At 39.3% G+C, this 18,324-nt stretch overlaps 1 protein-coding gene across 4 annotated transcripts in view; it reads right to left on the bottom strand.

Annotated features, from left to right (window-relative positions):
- Positions 1 to 1,310: 1,310 nt before the first annotated feature.
- The window catches only part of ZNF521 (zinc finger protein 521), a 288,821-nt gene continuing 271,807 nt past the window's right edge, over positions 1,311 to 18,324 (bottom strand). For 3 of the 4 annotated variants that reach the window (XM_077135748.1, XM_077135749.1, XM_077135746.1), the window contains one exon: positions 1,311 to 2,572. In XM_077135748.1, coding sequence (XP_076991863.1) covers positions 2,543 to 2,572 — 30 coding nt within the window. In that variant the 3' untranslated portion in view covers positions 1,311 to 2,542. The remainder of the gene's footprint in view (positions 2,573 to 18,324) is intronic. The other variant, XM_077135747.1, reaches the window with a different exon arrangement.

Below are 18,324 nucleotides of genomic sequence, written 5' to 3'. Positions count from 1 at the left end.
GTTAAAGGCAACTCAGGATCCATCCTTGGGTTAACGCCATCACCTGCTTTCCATGAATACAGAGCAGGTTACTTTTAGTAAAATACAACCCACTCATTAATAACAAGAAGTTTTAAAGTTTTTAAAAAATCATTAACTGTGGCTATTTCATTTTAAATGAAAAATCCTGAATAGACCAGAGATCTTAATTTTTTTAATATAGCTGAGTACTTTAATTATGAATGTACTTGCATATTCTCAGCATACTTCATTATTTATGCAGCCAGTGAAAAAGCTTTTTAATTAAATAGCATGCTGGCAATCCATTGTGAAATGTATAGATGTAGGTTTTATTAGCATTAAAAAGCTAACTATATACACATTGACATGGATGAAACATTTTGGCATGCACACATACTTCAATCACCATGAAGTATTTGATCCTCAATGATTTTAGAATTTGACCAAACTTTTTTCTTGTTTTGCATAGGCAGGCACCAGGAATAGAACCCGGGTCTCCAGCATGGCAGGCGAGAACTCTACCTCTGAGCCACCGTGGTCTGCTCCCAACTTTTCTTTTCATTGGTAATCAAATGAATAGTATAACTTGCCAGGACTGTGGTTGGTTTTTTACACTGAATGAGTTCAGCTAACTTCGAGATGGGGAGAGCAGTGCTCCTCCAAGTTTGGCCCCTATACCAGCAACACCAACAGCACTTAAGAACTTCTTCGAAATGCAAAAGTTTGAGCCCCACTCCAGGCCCACAGAAACAGCAACACTGGGAGTTCTGTCCAGGACCTTTCTTGCAACCAGCCCTCCTTGAAATTCTGAAGCAACTGAAGGTTTGAGAAGGAACAGGTGAAGACTATGCCTTGTGGGGCTGACATTCAAGGTTTCCTGGATGGTTCTTCTGGTGACAGGTGGTCATAATACAGTCAATCAGTCCACGCCTTAGTTTCCCCATCAAAAAAGTGCAGGGAGGACTCCCAATTGTTTAAGGTTTAAAGATCTGCTTGAGGATTTTACACGAGGTCAAAAGACGGAAAGTAGGTTAAAAATTTTAAGTATTATTTGGATGAAAATTGCTCATTAACATTAGGTTTATACTTACCAATTTTGGTTAAATATATATATATACATCAGGGTTCAATGTATACTTTGCTATTCTTCTCTCTCCAACTCCCACCCCCATTAGGGTGCCTCCTTTTTCACCATTTTAAGGCAGACTGTGATGAAAACAATCTTTGAGACTGTTCATCAGTCTTTACACAGGTTGATGACCAAAATCTGGTTATCTCCCCTGGCTGGGTGAACCAGGACCTGGAGGTGAAGTGATCTGGACAAGACTGCACTGGAGTCAGTGCCAGAACTAGAACCAACAGCCATCTGACTCCCTTTTCTGTGCTTCGTCTTCTGAATGAACAATGCTGCTTCTTAAGTACACATAAGCCAAACTGCTTCTCGAATTGCAGCGATCTACTTGGAGTTCAGATTTGCACAGCATGACATGAATTGGGCTGCAAATTATGCAGAAAACAGCCATCACATCCATCTGTGATGTCAGAAATCTCAGTACAATGTGACCTGTTAGTATCTACCAGAGTAGAAGTACACTGGGCCTGACTCCTTCCCTCAGAGGTATGATGAATACGGCTGCATTTGGCCCCGTGTGCAAAGGTTAAATATAATTGAGGTTATGCCTGTGATATGTTCGAGAGCAGCTTTCATGTCCAAGGGTGCAGGCAGGCAATTAGATTTTTTTAATGGTAGCGAAACAAGAGAAAGAAAAAAAAAAACACACAACACAAATACACTCATATCTAATGGTAAACTGAATTTATTTCCTCTTGGAAAACAATTCCAGTAATCTCCAGGTTCAGACCGCAGAGTAAACATTAATAACAGTAACATACAGGTTAGTTCAACTGATTCAAGAATTTGGCCGTGGGAAATCATTAAGGAAAACCTTGAACACTCAAAGCTTCAAATGTATCCAGGAAAAGAAACTCGTTGACAGTCTACTTAACAACTATTGCATATATGGTGGTGCTACCTGTCACTTCGCAAGGCTTACAAATATATATATGGGCCTTATCCAGCTGTGGATTTGCAAGAATCTTCAACAATAAAAAATAGTCTTGGATTTAACCGTTGATATACCAAAAGAGAAATTCTAGGCTTAAGGGTAAATAAAAGGAAGTCCAAACGTAGTCAAAAGAGTAACATAGTTTATCTGTCTTCCTTGAAAATACTTTCTCTTAAGCCTTGTTGCTCACTTTTTTTTTAATCTTGCCTGAATAGGGCCCAAGTCCACTCGTCTTTATAAGACCATTTTAGTATCAGACGACATAATACATGTGCAACACTTTATATACAAGGAGTCTATCCGGTGCTCAAAAGTTCAAACACATGAACATCCAACAGTTTTGATAATACAAGTTTTATGGTACAATACAATGTTTCTGAATAATATACATTAACAATGAAAGTTTCGTGCAAAGAGTAAAACATGTTCCCTTTTTGTGCCACAAAAGTAATTCTCCTTGAGAGATCGTCCTTGCACTAACTGCTGTGTTGGGTCATCGTGTGATTCTGTGAAAAAGAAAGAGGGAAAAGAAAACTGTGATTTTATTTTCATCAGACCAAGCATAGGTAAATGCTGATTGATGTATAATGACATGAAAAGTGTGTTTCTGCACACTGATGAACAGGTATTCGTGGGTATCCTAACAAAGTACCCTAACTCCCCATGGCCCCCAGGGGGGCTCACATTGAACCTGAATAGGGGCAGGTGAAATTGACCACCTTCCCACAGGAGGAGGAAGAGGCAAGGCCAGGAGCCTATAAGAGATGAGCAGGCATAATTGTACCTTTCCTTCTCTATGCCTCTGCTCATGCCTTCCAGAATACCCTCCGACCTTCCACATCCCCTTTTTTAATCAAAGTATGACCCATTTCTCAAGGGCTGGGGTAGCACTGCTTTAACCATTTCATGTAATCTGTGCATTATTATTGATTATACATGCTTTTGTTTTATGCTTTCACTATCAGATTGAGAAAGTCTTGAAAGCAGGGGCTCCAGCTGTCCCAGAATATGTACTTCAAAGGTAAGTGCTATCTGGTTAAGAAGTGACAAGTAGCATCGTAGGCCCCTTTCCTGAGTGTGGGCCTGGGCTGGTCCTAACATGTTCGGGGTCAGATCAGAGCAGCTTTGTAAGGACTCGCCCCTTGACGCTGGATGCTTTTCCCCTGCTGGTGCAGCCCTGGCTCCATTTTCACAGTCTCCTCTCCATCCACATGAGCATATGTGGGAAAACTTTTCTAAATTGTAAGAGGGCAACTAGGATACCTGGGCAATTAGGATTAGAAGCCTGAGGGGTGACACTGGGTCTGAAGGATGACACACACTCTTGGGGCATTCACTTAGGGCATGAGCCAGGAGATGGCCTGAGTTCCTCCTTCCCATCTCATGTACAGCTCCACCCATCTCTTCTGATCAAAGGCTTCCATGCTTATCAGATCTAAAACTGATTTCTCCCTTCTGACTTCCTATTGCACATTACATTGCTTATATTACACACACCTTATGTCTTGCCTTATGGTTATTTGCAGACATGTCTGACGTCCATTCATTTATTCCTTCCTTCACCAGCATCTGTTGGACACTCGTTATCACCTCATGGTACAGCACATATCCAGCGTCACAGTGCTGGGTAAAGAGGATTTGCCTAACTGAATGACTCACTGACCAGGCAAGGACTATGGAGAAGAAAAGGAATAGTTCCTATCTTCAAAGTATTCATGGTTTAAAGGAGAAAGCCATGAAGGTTCATAATGGTAAGGCAAGGATTATATTAGACATCAACAGATAAGTGTCATAGCTACACCTAAATCAGCCTCACCCTTGGGGAAGGCTTTGCAGTGGAGGTGACATGTTGACATTTTACTGGAAATATGGAAAGGCATTTGGGATGCAAGGAGGGGCAAGGAAGGCCAAGAGACCCATGTGTATAAAGGCACTGAAGCAAGAATATGCAAGGTGTCCCCCCCAACCCCATTCCAATCAACGGGGCAGAGTGAGCTTCTTCAGGGCTCCATCCCCCAATAGAAGCTTTGAATAACCAGCAAGAGATAACAGGTGCATCTCTTTCAAAGCTCCAGAAAACAGTTAAAGGACTCTAGTAACAACGTGTGTGCTGAATTAAGAAACAGTCTATTTAAAGAGGTAGGATCTTGTGGCTCAATGGCTGGCCTATTCCCATCTCTCACCAGATTGACATGGAGCCAGCCCTCATCTCTAGTATGGATCTCTGGTCCCAGCTCCAGAGAAAGTAGAGTAACCCTCATGTATATACTGGGAACATGTATGTCTGTCCCACTCAGTCTGGTCATGGCCTGAGGGACTTGCTCTCCCAGAACTTGCCCTGTGTGTAGCAGGCAGCACACAAAACTCTCCTACAGAGGAACAGTGGAGAGAAGTCAAGTCGACCTGCCTATGGCAAGGGATTGCTGCTGTAGGACATTCGGTGTGGTGCCTGAGACCATGAGAGAACTGTTCCCTAAGGAAGAGGAAATCATGTAACAGGGAAATTCTTAAGGCCCCTTGATCATGCCCAAAGCAAGACAGATACACAAAAACGATCAGGGAGGCCCCTACACTTTGGACTGGAGCTATTCTCTAAACTTATAGTATGGATATATTTTGAAGGAGAACTCGCACAGGTCAATCTGCAAAGACTAGGACGGATATTTCCTTTTTACTCCTTCTTTTTGTTGGCTCCTGGCATTTAAGGAAAGTTCTGTCATAACACCAGTTGGATACAGGCTTCAGGAATAGGAACCTGAGTCTAAATTCCAGCAATAACACCTTAAAATAGTCAAATGTCCAGGTTTCAACAATAGATTACAAGACATACAAAGAAACTGAAGGTGATGGCACAGGCAAAGAGAAAATCAAAGTGTTTGAAACCATTAATGAAGAGGACCAGACCTGGGCCATACCAGACAAAAACTTTACACAAAATGGTGCTAAATATGCTTACGGAGCTAAAGGAAAACATGGGCAAGAACTAAAGGAAATAAGAAAAATGATAGATGAACACAAACAGAGAAATGGAAAGTATGAAAAGGAATCAAACAGAGCTGAAGACCAAAAAAACAGAAAAAAATCCCTAGAGGGGTTCCACAGCAGATTGGAACTGGCAGAAGAACAAGTGAAGGCAGGTCTGAGAAACCTGTGAGACACCATCAAGTATAACAATACACACATTGTGGGAGTCCCAACAGGAGAAGAGAGAAAGAAAGTGGCAGAGAGAATATTCGAAGAAATAATGGCTGTAAACATCCCAAATTTAATGAAAATATAATAATATAAATATCCACAATGCTCAGTGAACTCCAAACAGGATAAACCCAAATAGTCCAACAGTGTGCCATATTCTAAGTAAACTGTTGAAAGCCAAAGATAGAGAATTCTGAAAGCCAGAAGAAAGGTCATGTACAAGGGAGCCTCAATATAATCAAATACTTCCAATAAATACTGGAAGTATTATTGGAAACCATGGAGGCAAGAAGGCAGTGGAATGGCATATTTAAAGCACTGAAAGCCAAGAACTGCCAACCGAGAGTTCTATATCTGCAAAACTATCTTCACAAATGAGGGAGGAATAAAGACTTTCCCAGAAAGACAATAGCTGGGAGTTCGTCACCACTAGACCAGACCTATAGAAGACGTTAAAGAGATGCTCAAGGCAGTTCTGAAGGTGAAAGGAAAGAACAATAGACAGCAGGTGGAAGCTGCATGAAGAACTAAAGATATACACTGGTAAATATAGATGCCAATATGATTGTATTTTGGTTGCAATTCCACTTTATTATTACCTACAGGATCTAGAAGGCAAATGCTTACGATATAATGATAAACCAGTGATTTAGGATTCACAGTGCATGAACAGGTAATTTGGGAAAAGAACAACAAAAAGGTAAAAGGATGGAGTGTATAGGAACATAATTTGTGTAAACTATTCAAGTTAAGTTGGTATCAAAGCAAAAGAGATTGTTATAGATTTAGGGTGTTAAATTTAAGTCCTATGGTAACTATAAAGAAAATATTAGAGAATATGTAAGCTCAGAGAAAGAAATTAGAATATAGGTTGCCAGGGGCAGGGAGAATGAGAAATTAACGCATAATGGATGCAGGGTTTCTGTTTGTAGAGATAAAAAAGTTTTAGTAATGGAAGGTGAGGATGGTATTGTAATAGTATGGATATCTTACGCTCATTGAATGGTATGCTTGGGAGTAGTTGAGTTGGGAAGTTTATACTGGATATATGTTCTCAAAATTAATTTAAAAAAAGAGAAAATGACAATTAAATGCCATACACGGTCCTAGATGGGATCTAGTAAGCAAGGAGAAATGCTCAAAGGGACATTATTAGGACATATGAAAAACTGAGAATATATACTATAAGCTTTATCTCAACATTAAATTTCTTGAACTGGATATTTGCACTTAAGGTGGTTACATAAGTGAATATTCTTTTTCTTAGGAAATGTATATGGCAGCAGTAAGTATTTAGGAGTATGATACATACAACCTACACTCAAGTGTTCAGAAAAAGGATTGACAGAAGACACAGAGACACACAGATAGGCATAAAGACAGATAGATGGATAGAAAGATAGATGGATGGACAGACAAACAGGATGGAATGATATGGCAAATGTGGTAAAGTGTTAAAATTGGTGGATCTAGATATCTGGGGGAGGGCAGGGTATGCTGGAGTTCTCCGTATGGAGTTTGTATTATTTTTTTTAACTGTCCCATAAGTTTGAAAGTAGTTCAATATACAGTTTTTTTTTTAAAGGAAATTTTTAAAGGAAGTTATGCGAGTTATGTTCATGGACCTGCAAAGTGTTCAGATTGGCTAGAGTCTTCTAGAATGTCATGAAGCAGAAGCGCTGATGAGAAATGAGGGTGGAAGGCAGTTTGGGGCCAGATTATGAAGAGCTTTACGTACATTGTCAAGGGGTTCAGATTTTGTCTTGGAGGTGAAAAGGAGCCAGAGAAGGTCTTTAAGCAGAAGGCTCTGTATCAGAGATCTCTGTTATCTATTCACCCCCAACAGCAGCTGGCAAGATGCCTGCCTAGGTGCCCCACCAGGTTTGAGCAACTGGTGGGAGATGGGGGTGACAGTGAACAGGGACTCCGTTCCCCATATCACACTTAGCTCCTTTTTGAAGAAGACTAATGCTAAATGAGAATAATGACGAACATTATTTCACCCTCCCTTAGGTAAAAATACCTATTATTAACTCAGTGAAAGAAACACTGGATTTTTCTCTTCTTAGTAGTATTAGCCTCAACTGCATACAGGAGCAAACTATTTTTATGCTAGCTCTTTTTTACTTTGTTCTGATTTTAAATACTTTTGAAAATTATTTTTCACCAATATGTAGGCAGAAAGGGTAAACGAAATACTGATGGGACGAACTTTCTTATTTTCATCAAAGATCAACACAATAATTATCAGAAAGGCTATAAACAACAAAAAGTCCAATTACTCAATGTACCGTTTAAGCTTTTTCAAGTTTGTTCTTTATCAGAGGGTCAAGTCTGGTTTTATAAAATGATATTTTATCTTTTAAAACTTGATAAAAGATAAGGAAATATAAAAAGGTTATGATAATCATTACCTAAATGACAGAACTCTGAAAAAAGGATAAGTGATTTCCTTTATACCATAATCAAAATGAAAAATTAATCTAATGAACATTATTCTTAAATGTCTGTGATAGACACTCCAAATTCAATAGGATTCTAAGGAGTAAAAGGAAGATATATTGCCATCTCTGCAGTGTTTTTAAAGGTGCCTATCCTGAAATACTGGAAAAGAAGAGCCTAAAACCTGCCCATAACAGTTGGTAATAGTTGCATACTGGATGCTTCCAACCTAAGCCAAATCCACATAGGACTCTGCAGAGGTGCAAGGAGATGAACAAATGCATATAAATTGCCTGTTGCAATATATTGAAGTCATTTCTATAAAGAATCATGTTTTGCATATTAAGAAAGGAGAAGATAAATCATTTGAGAAAAGGACAAAAGAATGGCCTGTGAAATACAAGCTTATATAAAAACATAAACAGCCCCCAAAGCATGTAACCTCAAAATGGGAAGTCTGACATGAAAACTGTCAAAGGCAAAAAGTCTTCTTTGGTGTGGAGATACCTATATCCTGTTTTAGATCCCTTATTCTCACTTTTTTCCCTTCTTATGTTCCAACCCAACTAAAGACTACGACAGAGTGCCCCCAGCCATGGGAGTCCACCATTGGCAGTGAGGGAGTGAGGTGGGAACAGGACCTGTTCTTAGGGGGACCTTGGGAAATGGTCACCTTTGCATTAAAAAAAGAACTCCAGATGATTCTGGTACACTCCTCAGGGGCTCGCCTCTCTCTCGTCACCTTGGAGGCTCACTGGGTATGTGTCTGTTCCCTTCTCGCACACCGTACGCAGAGTCAATTGAAAATGCAAACAGCCTGACTTCATTTCTGGAGGAAGGAATGGAACGTCTGGGCTGCACACGTTATTCAACTGGCTTTTAGGTACTGGAGAGAGCAGATGTGAACCCTTAGACTCCATCCTTGACTCAAGTTCCACTGACAAGAGAGTACTCAGTTTTGTTTTTTTTCACCGTAGACATTTCTTTAGAGAGAGACAAAGGAGCAAGTGGCAAGGATAAATGTAGGCAACAGGGACACTAAGCAAAAAGCGAGGAGAGGATGTGAAGCTCGGTTTGCTTTTGCCCTGGCTACTTGCCATACCACAAAGCCAGTCCTGAGACACTGAAGATAGAAATGTGTAAGAGCAGAAAGTAGAAAAACGCTGCCAGGCCATCAGCAAGCAGCCTTCTCAGTGTAAGAGTTTGCAGCTCTTTAGGTCTGGAGGAAACCACCACACTAGAACAAAGCAGTGGGTAATCTCACCAATTTTACACAGCAATTCACAGTCCCCAAAGTGCTTTAATGCAATGACAGGTTATGAGAAAAAATATCTGTTCCAATGAAGGGAAAGTGTTTTACATAATCAAGAAGTACATCAGTGCAACATCGATGGAGGTGGGGGGTGATGAAAGAAAAGGAAGTAGGAAGAGAAGAAAACTTCTGTAATCCCACAGAGAGCCATATTCTACTCTGCAAAAAGCCATCTCCTGGAGACCCCATGTCTAAGTAACTGAAAATTGCAAACCATTAATCCCAGTTATGAACAGTTGTTTTTCACGAGGGGGGTTTGTGTTAAAAAAAAAAATCAAATCAACAACACACCTCAAAGCTTAAAAGAAGATACATCTAGGTATGATACCTTAATAGCGAGGTTTCAGAAACACTCTCTTTATTGGAACGATTGCATTTGGATGGTGTGTTTTCCACTTTTTCTTCTCTATAAATGTAAAATTAAACTTAGAAAGCTAAAAACCAGATGAGGACCTTAAAAATGTCCCTCTAGCACTACGTATTTCTTTTCAAATATGAAAATGGGGTGCCTTTCATTTTACGAGGCTGGAATTCTCATTTTGGGCTTGGCACGCTAACAGATGATTAATTCAGCCTCTTTCTTTCTGAGAGCTAACCACATTTACTAGTCAAATGGTTTAATCCTACTTAAAACGCAGTCCAAGAAAAATATTTCTAAATAAAAATAAAAACTCACAATCTCCTGAAAATGTTCACCTTGGCCAAGTGATCCATTTCCTGCAATCTCGATGTGAATTTGAATATTTGCCTCTGTAACAATGGTGGAATTAAGCTTTGCAAGAAAGCCAGGGGAATCTACCTTCCAAGGGTTGAAAAAGTACATTCCCACCCCAAAAGTTGTGCCCACAGATTGCCCTCACTTTTCCAATTCTTTGGCAGAGACCATGTCTCATCTGGGCCTTGGAACCCTGTGTTGGCACTGGGAAAATGTTAAGTAGCAGTGGTAATAAAAATAAAAATGATGCTTAAATGGAAGTTTTGTCAAGCCTGTTGATGCAAAGATGTTTATCCTTTTTACCATGACCTGTCTATTTATAGCCCTTTGTCTCAAATTCTGACATGCTTTTAAAGCTAAGAAAAAGAGCCAGCGTGCTATTTTTAAAAGGAGCAAATATATATATAAAACAAGCTCTCCATTAATTCACCATTCCATTAGCATCCTGAATTTAAACTGCCGTTGTCTCCAATTTAAATGAGATGTTTTCCAACCAGATGAAATAGCAGGCAATTGTGGCTTAGAAACAATGCGAGGTGGCAAGAAATATAAAGATTAAATGTGGCTGCTTCTTTCAACAGATGGTGACAGCCCATGGCAGCATGTTTTTCTTTAGCTGAAGAATGCAAACATCAGTAATCAATCATCACTGATTAACTAATTAGATTACCCTTCCTTTTACCACTTGGGTTGGACCTCTTTCTGAAAACATTGTGGAAAATCTTTATGTTCTTATTTTTCTGAAAGTATATTCCCGTGCAGTTACTGGCTGCAAACAGAATTCTCCAATGCCACCAACCTGCACTACTGCTTATTTATTTATTTATTTATTTATTTATAAACAAAAGCAATTGGTTTCCAACAGGCTGGATAATAAGTCTTTTGACCTGCATTCTTCTTTGACCTATTAAGGTCACCCCTGTGCTCGGGCACAGAGCTGACTTAAGAAATGCCTGCAAGTCCTATTTCATCTCCTGCCCACTCAAAATAAAGCTTTCTTTAAATGTGTCTGTACGGGTCCCTGAAGGCCAAAGAGGTATCCCTGTAGTGGGCAATGGAGGGACAGAAGCTTCTGCCTTTATTAATGAATGCAGACCATTATGAGTCTGGCTGGCTCCTTCCCTGTTCCCAGAAGCATATACTGTACGTGACTTAAAATGCTAGAATATTGACACAAAGCGAGCCGGGCACCCCTAAGGAAAATTACTCCTTGGATATAATGTAGGCTCGTAACAGCTATTAGAGTACAAAATAAAACCCTCCGGGATCAAACTGACATATACCGCATTCTACCTAGTCCTCAAACATTAGAAGAATTTCTTTGTGAAGGCATTCTCAAGGACAGCATTAAACTGACTTTTGTAGCAATCTGCAACCGCTTTTTGGCTTAGAGCTTTTAGTACTAAATCTCTGGTTTGAATCAATATAAGTACTATATCTTCTACATTAATCAATACATTTGGTTCAATACATGTTCTATTAAATTATACTTTCTAATCAAGATTTCTACATTTCCAACCCCTCTCTTTTTCATTCCCAACTTCTTTTGCTAGTAAAACAGTTTTAGAAATGTATATAGCTAATGACAACAGGACATGGGGTTATTTTCCCTGTAAGTTAGGTAAGAAATAGTCACTATGGCAAATGGTGGACTTAAAACATCTTAATAAGGTTAACAGGATGCAATACAATACAAAGGTACTCAGAGTTTTAAATTAATTAAAAGTGAATTGTCATAGCACTGGAGATGCCATCAGGAATGTTCTAAAAATTACACTAAAGACCCAACCTAAAGTACCATTTAGAGCTCATTTTGCCACTCAACTTCCAAAATTTCCACTACCCACAAAGGATCTACTTCCTGGCTAGAGAAATCTTGGGTAATTGTGTTTTGTATATTCATGGACCTATAGCTGATAAACATCAGGACCACACAGGTGGATAAATGCATTTTTTGTGAGATGCTGTATTTTAAAGAGTATCCTTTAAAAGACAAATATATGGTATTTTCCCAAAGTGCTCTGAGAATTTAAAAAGTGGATTTTTCCCAGTCAGGGAAGTTGACTTGTAAATTTATTTTTGTGGAATTTACTAGAATGAGGCTCTATTCTTTTATTTTGACATAGCAATGACATTTCAGAAACTCTCTGTCATGATATGCTTTTGCCCCTCTCTTTAATGCCATGAATGTTGCATTTATGATCATGTTTGCACTGACAGAATTTCCCTTTTTATTTTTTCATATGGTAATGTCATCACCATGAACTTACAGAGACACTGATGCATTTTCTTTTGATATTTAACAGTTCACATGGGCTTGGGCTGACATCTCAGAGCATTTCCTGGATGACACTAAGCTATATTAAAGCAAAAGGTGAAATGGCATCATCAGAAATGATCAGAAAAATACAAGATATTAAAGATAAAAAAGGACTATTAGGTTATTTAGTTTGTTTGTTCCCTTGCAGGAACAGAATTGTTTTATAAAGTTTATACTCCAGGCCACTTTTAAATGATTCTGGCAATGAAACTCCCATGGGAAATGATTTCACATTCTAATAAACCTTACTGAAGGACACATTTATTTTTTGTTCTCTGGATATCTGTGCTAAATAAGATCTGAGATAACCCTGGAGCATGTGGATACTAGTATGTTCAGGAATTTATGTTCAGAAGTTCTGACCATGTGTTAGTAATGTTAAGTTCTTCTATCTCATCTAAAATAACCCAAAAAGACAAACAAGTAAGTGATTTCCCAATCATTATATAAAATACATATCATTTAATTGCATGGTTCTAGAGAGGAGCCTGAAAGTTAAAGTCTAGAAGGACAAGGGAGCTTGCATTGCAGCAGTTTTCCAACCTCAGTGTTACTGACACTTTGGGGTGGATAACTTTTTGTTCTGGAAGGGAATCCTGTGCATTGTAAGATGTCTTACAGCATCCCTGGCGTCTACCAATTACATGCCAGTGACACACTCCCAGCTGCTAAATCTAGAGATCTCTCCAGACATTGCCACATATTCCCTGGTGGGGAAAAGTCACACTCAAATTGAAGGCCACTAAATTACAGCATTAGAAAAATATTTGCATGTGAATAAATGAAAGCTTGGAGATTAAGGGGAGTTCTACATTCAAGGGATAGATAAGAAATACCTACAGGGAGAAAGTGATCTAAAGAATAAGGGGAAATATTGGTCTTTAAAGTGGTACCATATGAGGTCTTGTTATTGAAAGGCTTTCTAATGATTAAATGGTGTTTGGTGGAACTGGATATCAGGTACAGAAATAAGTAGGTAAGGGGAAGGTATATAATTGTTTCGAATTTACTTTGTAGTAGAAATACACTGAAATTGTTGTGCTCTGCTTGCCTATACTACTTAGCCTTCAGTCTAAGAGTACTTTCATTATCAAATTAGAAAACCAAAAGGCATCACAAAATGGAAACATATATACTTCATGGAACTGTACTTCAAAGCCTTTTAAAATGTAGTTAGTGGGTGAGAGTGGGCAATTGTTGATAAATTGTGGAAAGGATTCTCTGGAATATATAATAAATAGCATTGTTTGTTGAAGAACTGAGTCTCTTCAGAAATGTTCCCTCATTCAGCAATTTACTAAAAAATTCTGTGTATCCTCAATGAACAAAGTGGTGCATTTCAGTTGCAATTAATGAATGCCACTTGAGGAATATTGATAATGGAATAAGTTATAGAAGAACATGAATACCAAACTCTGGAAATGAATATGTAGGGTATAGAGACAACCTTCTACTTTGAAAGAACTACAGAACAACCACTGTCAGTTTGCTTGTTGTAGATTTAATATCAGAAGTCAACTACACCTAAAAGTAATGCAACGGAGACCCAAAAGGCTGGCTTCAGAACTGGGAGGGGCCTAGCTGCATCTAGTCCCGTATCTCATTTTATAAATGAAGAAGTCCTGGAGTTTAAGTACATTTTCAAGGTCTTATAGCTAGTCCAGCGACTGAGCCAGCTTCACTCATGAAGCAACTGCTGAGTGGTACCGGCTGCTGTGGGCTGGGCATCTGGGCCTGCTGCAGAGATGAAAGTTTTCCTCTTGGCACACCCTATCCACTGGCAGAGACATGGCCACGGGCTATGGAAAAAGGACCCCACCTTTCCTAAGAGGCTGTGGGCTTGGTTCTCAGGAGTCTCACTTGGCACTGCAGAGATGAAGAGGTGAGAAGGGAGTGAAGGGCTCCAGAGGTAGAGAGAAGGGCACATGTTGGGAATGGCAAGTCATTTGATGGAGGCTGAAGATTCATCAAACTGGGCAGTGAGGTGAGGTGTCAATTCAGAAAGGGCCCATTTTCACTACAGATGCCCCCCCCCTTTTTTTTTGCATCACATAGAGCTAGAAAAGTCTCCTGAGGTTAACAGTGTAGCATGAGCATCCACCTAATTACTAGCCTTTGTCTAACATGAGGCTTCAGCAGCCTGAGTAAAGGCTACTTATTTAAATAATGCAATGACTAAGTTTCTAATGTAGAACAATGTCTAGTATCTGACAATGCAACATTATGTAGGGATAAAGCAAGCCCAAGTTCAAGGACAACTCCTGCTGATGAGTCATATATGGGAAATGTTACCATAGTAACAGTTTCAGTTTTCATTAGGAACTTAAAATTGCAATAACATTTCAGTCATTTACTGACCCCTATCTGTTTTGCATGATAGACTTAAAGTTTGCCGATTCTGGAACTCACAACAGCATGTACTATCTTCTACACTGAGAAAAAAAAAAGCGCTGAACTGGAAGAACAGGCTAAAAAGAACAAACCAGTCCTTGGGAAATACATTAAAAATCTTAAGTTTATTAAAAACAAAACAATGAATTGAGTGACCAGCTTGATATGCAAGGAGCCAACGAAAAATTTAAATCAAAGTATGCAAAAGTGAAAGAGAAGCTGGAGCTTACAGATTCTGTTCAGATGCTGGAATTGCAGGATTCCAGTGTAATGTGGGACAGACAGCTTTGATAGGCAACCCAGTCTAATAAGATATTCAGGGATTAAGTCACTGCTCTACAGACAGATGTGTCCATGTGTCAGGTGTTGCTAAGCTTTAATTTTTTTCCCTCTGTAATGTTTAATTTATCACACCAGTGCTTTCTAAACTAGAACATCTGTAAACAAGGTTAAGAATGACCTCCTTCCAACTGTACATCCACGAACAGTGCTCCTTCTTCGTGCTCTAATTTTAGATACCTTAAAGATAAATAAATCCATGGAAGGAAGAAAAAAAGAAGGCTTGTCTGACACTGTAATGTGTTCATCTTGGGTGAATACAAATTTCCTCTCTGCCTGGCTCTCCATGCTCACAATCGGCTCTTGACACCCAAGTCATATTCAGGCATCCCCTTCCCAGTCAAACACAATTAAACTTCTGTGAAATATTTAACAGCCTTGTGCAGTAATAAGTGGCAAATAATGGGATCTTAAATTGATAACTGCTCTGAAATATCCTCTTGCAAATATGACAAATTTCTTGCTCCTCCCTCTTCTCTTAAGATTTTGAATAACGGAAGGTGTTTTGTTTTTTTCCCTTTTCTATTTATTTTTAAGAGGATTTACTTTGTGAAATTAACCAAAGCCACATTTTTGGGTCCTGGATCTTGCAGCCAAGTTGGGTTGTTTGGCTTTCAGCTGCAAGATTCCACTGGCATTAGTTACTTAACTTCCATTTTTGAAATCCATTGAAATTTAAAGTGATGTACCTGAAAGCTGTTGGAGCAGGGCATTGATTTAAAAACTGACTGGCAGGCTTAGGATTTAAACTCTGGTCCTCCAGTTTCAAAAGGTCATCAGATTAGAATAGAAGAAGCACAAGGAGTTGTAATTTATATTCAAAGAGTAACCTTTGTGGGGGAGGGAGAAGGAAGGAGCAAGGGCTCTTTCTGCTTTTCCACTTGATATGGACAAGGATTCCCTTCCACACAATTCCAATTATTGTGAAGAAGAGTTTATTGAACTTGGGCAAAAATCAAAAGAAATGCCACTTCTTTGTACTGTACTATTAAAACCGCTGCTGCACACTCTAGGAGGTAAACACACATTAAGAGTAAGTCAAACATGCTATAAATCACTAAGAATAACAGGAAAACATGTTTCCCCATCAGAAGCAACCAAAGACTTGTTTACTTGGGCACCTGCTTCAACAAATAAACATAAAATTGTGAAAGGATAATGTATAATTAAACTATATGACTTAACATGAGCCATCACGGGGTGCATGGAGAAAGAGAGAGAGAAAAAGAAAGAGCAAAAGAGAATGTGAATGAATGTAAGTGCGTATATGTGCACTTTCTGATATTTGCACTTTCATGTTCAAGCAAATTAAAGACTGTTATGGAGAAGGGAAAAGAGTTACTTGCATGCATGGGTTCTAGAGGTAAAATTCTGAGTGTAGGTACGTGGAAGGCCAGAATCCTTTTATTTTTCTGTCCTTCAGGGTATGTATTTCTGCATGGACAATGTAATTAGAAGGAGCCTCAAGTAGCCTATGTTTTAAACTCTAAGAAAGTCCTTTTAAAATACAATTATTTCACCAGTCCAATTCTATTTGGAGCTCTCTAAGGTTAAATTTTTAAAAAATTCTGCTTTGGAGTAAGGAAAAAAAAATCTCACTCAAATTTGATGCCTTTTTCCTTGTTTGCTTTCTCTTCTTCCCCTCCTGTGTGTTTTATGAACCACAGGAAGTTATCGGGTCCTCTTTTTTTTTAACAAGCCCCCCCACTCCTGAAATCTTTTCTGTTAATTAGTATAATTCTCACAGAAACACAGAGAAGGATTCAGGAATCCATACTCATCCTACACTGAATCACTTCAGGTCTTAAGATACATTCGTATTCTCTCCTTTCCACTGTCTCCTCTTGCTTTAGAGTCTTCCAGGTCTGAAAAGAGGCAGGGCCGCCCCTCACCCCCACCCCACAACTCACCCCCACCCCACACCTCCACTTGCTTCAGAAACCTAACACCTGAAACTCCCATTCTCCCCCCATTTCCTGGGCCGCTTTCTGGCTTTGCTTCTAAGTCTCTGTGGGAGAGTTTGCTCACCCCTCACAATGCACACAGGCCTTAATTCCCCCACATGAAGATGTGCTGTAGCTATGGTGAGAATAATCTATAACCCTCACATTCTTACATAATTTGGTACTCCAAGTTAATTTTAATTCATTACAATAAAGCAATATAATTAGAAAGAAAAAAAAAAAAAAACACCTCTTTAACGTGAAGTATTTAACATGGTCCTGGAAGGAAGACAATCTTGCTAACAGGGCCAGGCAGCAGGCACAGAGCCTACTCATGCAAATTCAAAGGTAAGCGTAAACAAGTACACACTGCCACACTGGCATGTATGCAGGGGCGGGCAACGGGAGGCCTCATTCTAATCAGTCCTCAAAGGAACCTGCCACACAGAAGTGGCACTTATTCTAATTTAAAGCCCTCATGCCTGCTTCAGTGTTGCAAAATTTATAAAAGAATAACTTCATTAAACCGCCTGGCACTTCAAACACAAATGCAAACCAGCCACAACACAGAAGGAGCTGGACAAGAGGGAGGGAAATATTCCCAGAGAGTTGTTAACTCAGATATTAAAAGAAGGTCTGCATTTTTTTGGCGCTTCTCTTTCTGACGAAGCGCCATTTGCCTTCACCAAGGACTTTGGCCCCATGGCCCTTACTTCTGTCATAGGGCCTGGTGCTACTGTGATTCCGCTTAATAACACTGAAAATCATTCAATGCAGTTCGGCAAGCCACGTCACATGCACAAATCCATCTGGCAGTGCGTCAATGGATGCTATTTACGGCAGCTTTCCTGTTCTGTGGAGATGGATTCTGAAACCACCCCTGATATGGTCCCCATTTACACGGGTACATATTTCAGGCTCAGTCACGTTGATGAAAAACTAATGTAAAACAAAATGTTCCTTAACCCTGGCACTCAAGAAAGAAAGCAAAAAATAAAAAAATAAAATTAAATAAAAATAAGGGTTAAATGGAAACAGCCTGCTGAATCCATGCATGCATGGCACTGGAGAAAACTTACTGTCATATCCTAAAACATACACTTTTAAGGAAACTACTTTTTCTCCCCTGAATCAAAGAATCAAAGGAATGCTACAGTGAAATAACTTCAGGCTAGATTTCTAAGTTACAGTGTGGTTTGTGTCAGAACACACACCATTTCACGCTCGACTGTCAGCATATTTCTTGAAACCATTTTTTGGGGGGAAATGCAATGAAAAGACAAATCTAGAAGCCTGCACAAAAGCTCTAACCTCCAAGAAAGGATGTGTCCCACGCAAACTGTACTACTCATTGTGATCTTGAATGATTCCAATAATGAATGACTCACTATTTCTCATCACCCAAATACAAATTTGTGCTAAGATTCTGATTCAAAGAGAAGTTTGTGTAAGCATTCAAAAATCTTGACAATGGTAATCCATGGACAGATAAAGCGAATAAAAATAAATGGTGAGTCTCTCCCAAGGCTGTAAAAGCAAAGAAGAACTTTATCGCTTGCCTTTCACAATTCTGGAGTGGGTCAGAAGAGAGACCTGTTGTA

This window comes from Tamandua tetradactyla, chromosome 18 (genome assembly GCF_023851605.1).
Source record: "Tamandua tetradactyla isolate mTamTet1 chromosome 18, mTamTet1.pri, whole genome shotgun sequence".
Classification (NCBI taxonomy): domain Eukaryota; kingdom Metazoa; phylum Chordata; class Mammalia; order Pilosa; family Myrmecophagidae; genus Tamandua; species Tamandua tetradactyla.
The sequence above is the reverse complement of the archived record's forward strand: the minus strand, read 5'-3'. Positions and strand labels throughout refer to the sequence as shown.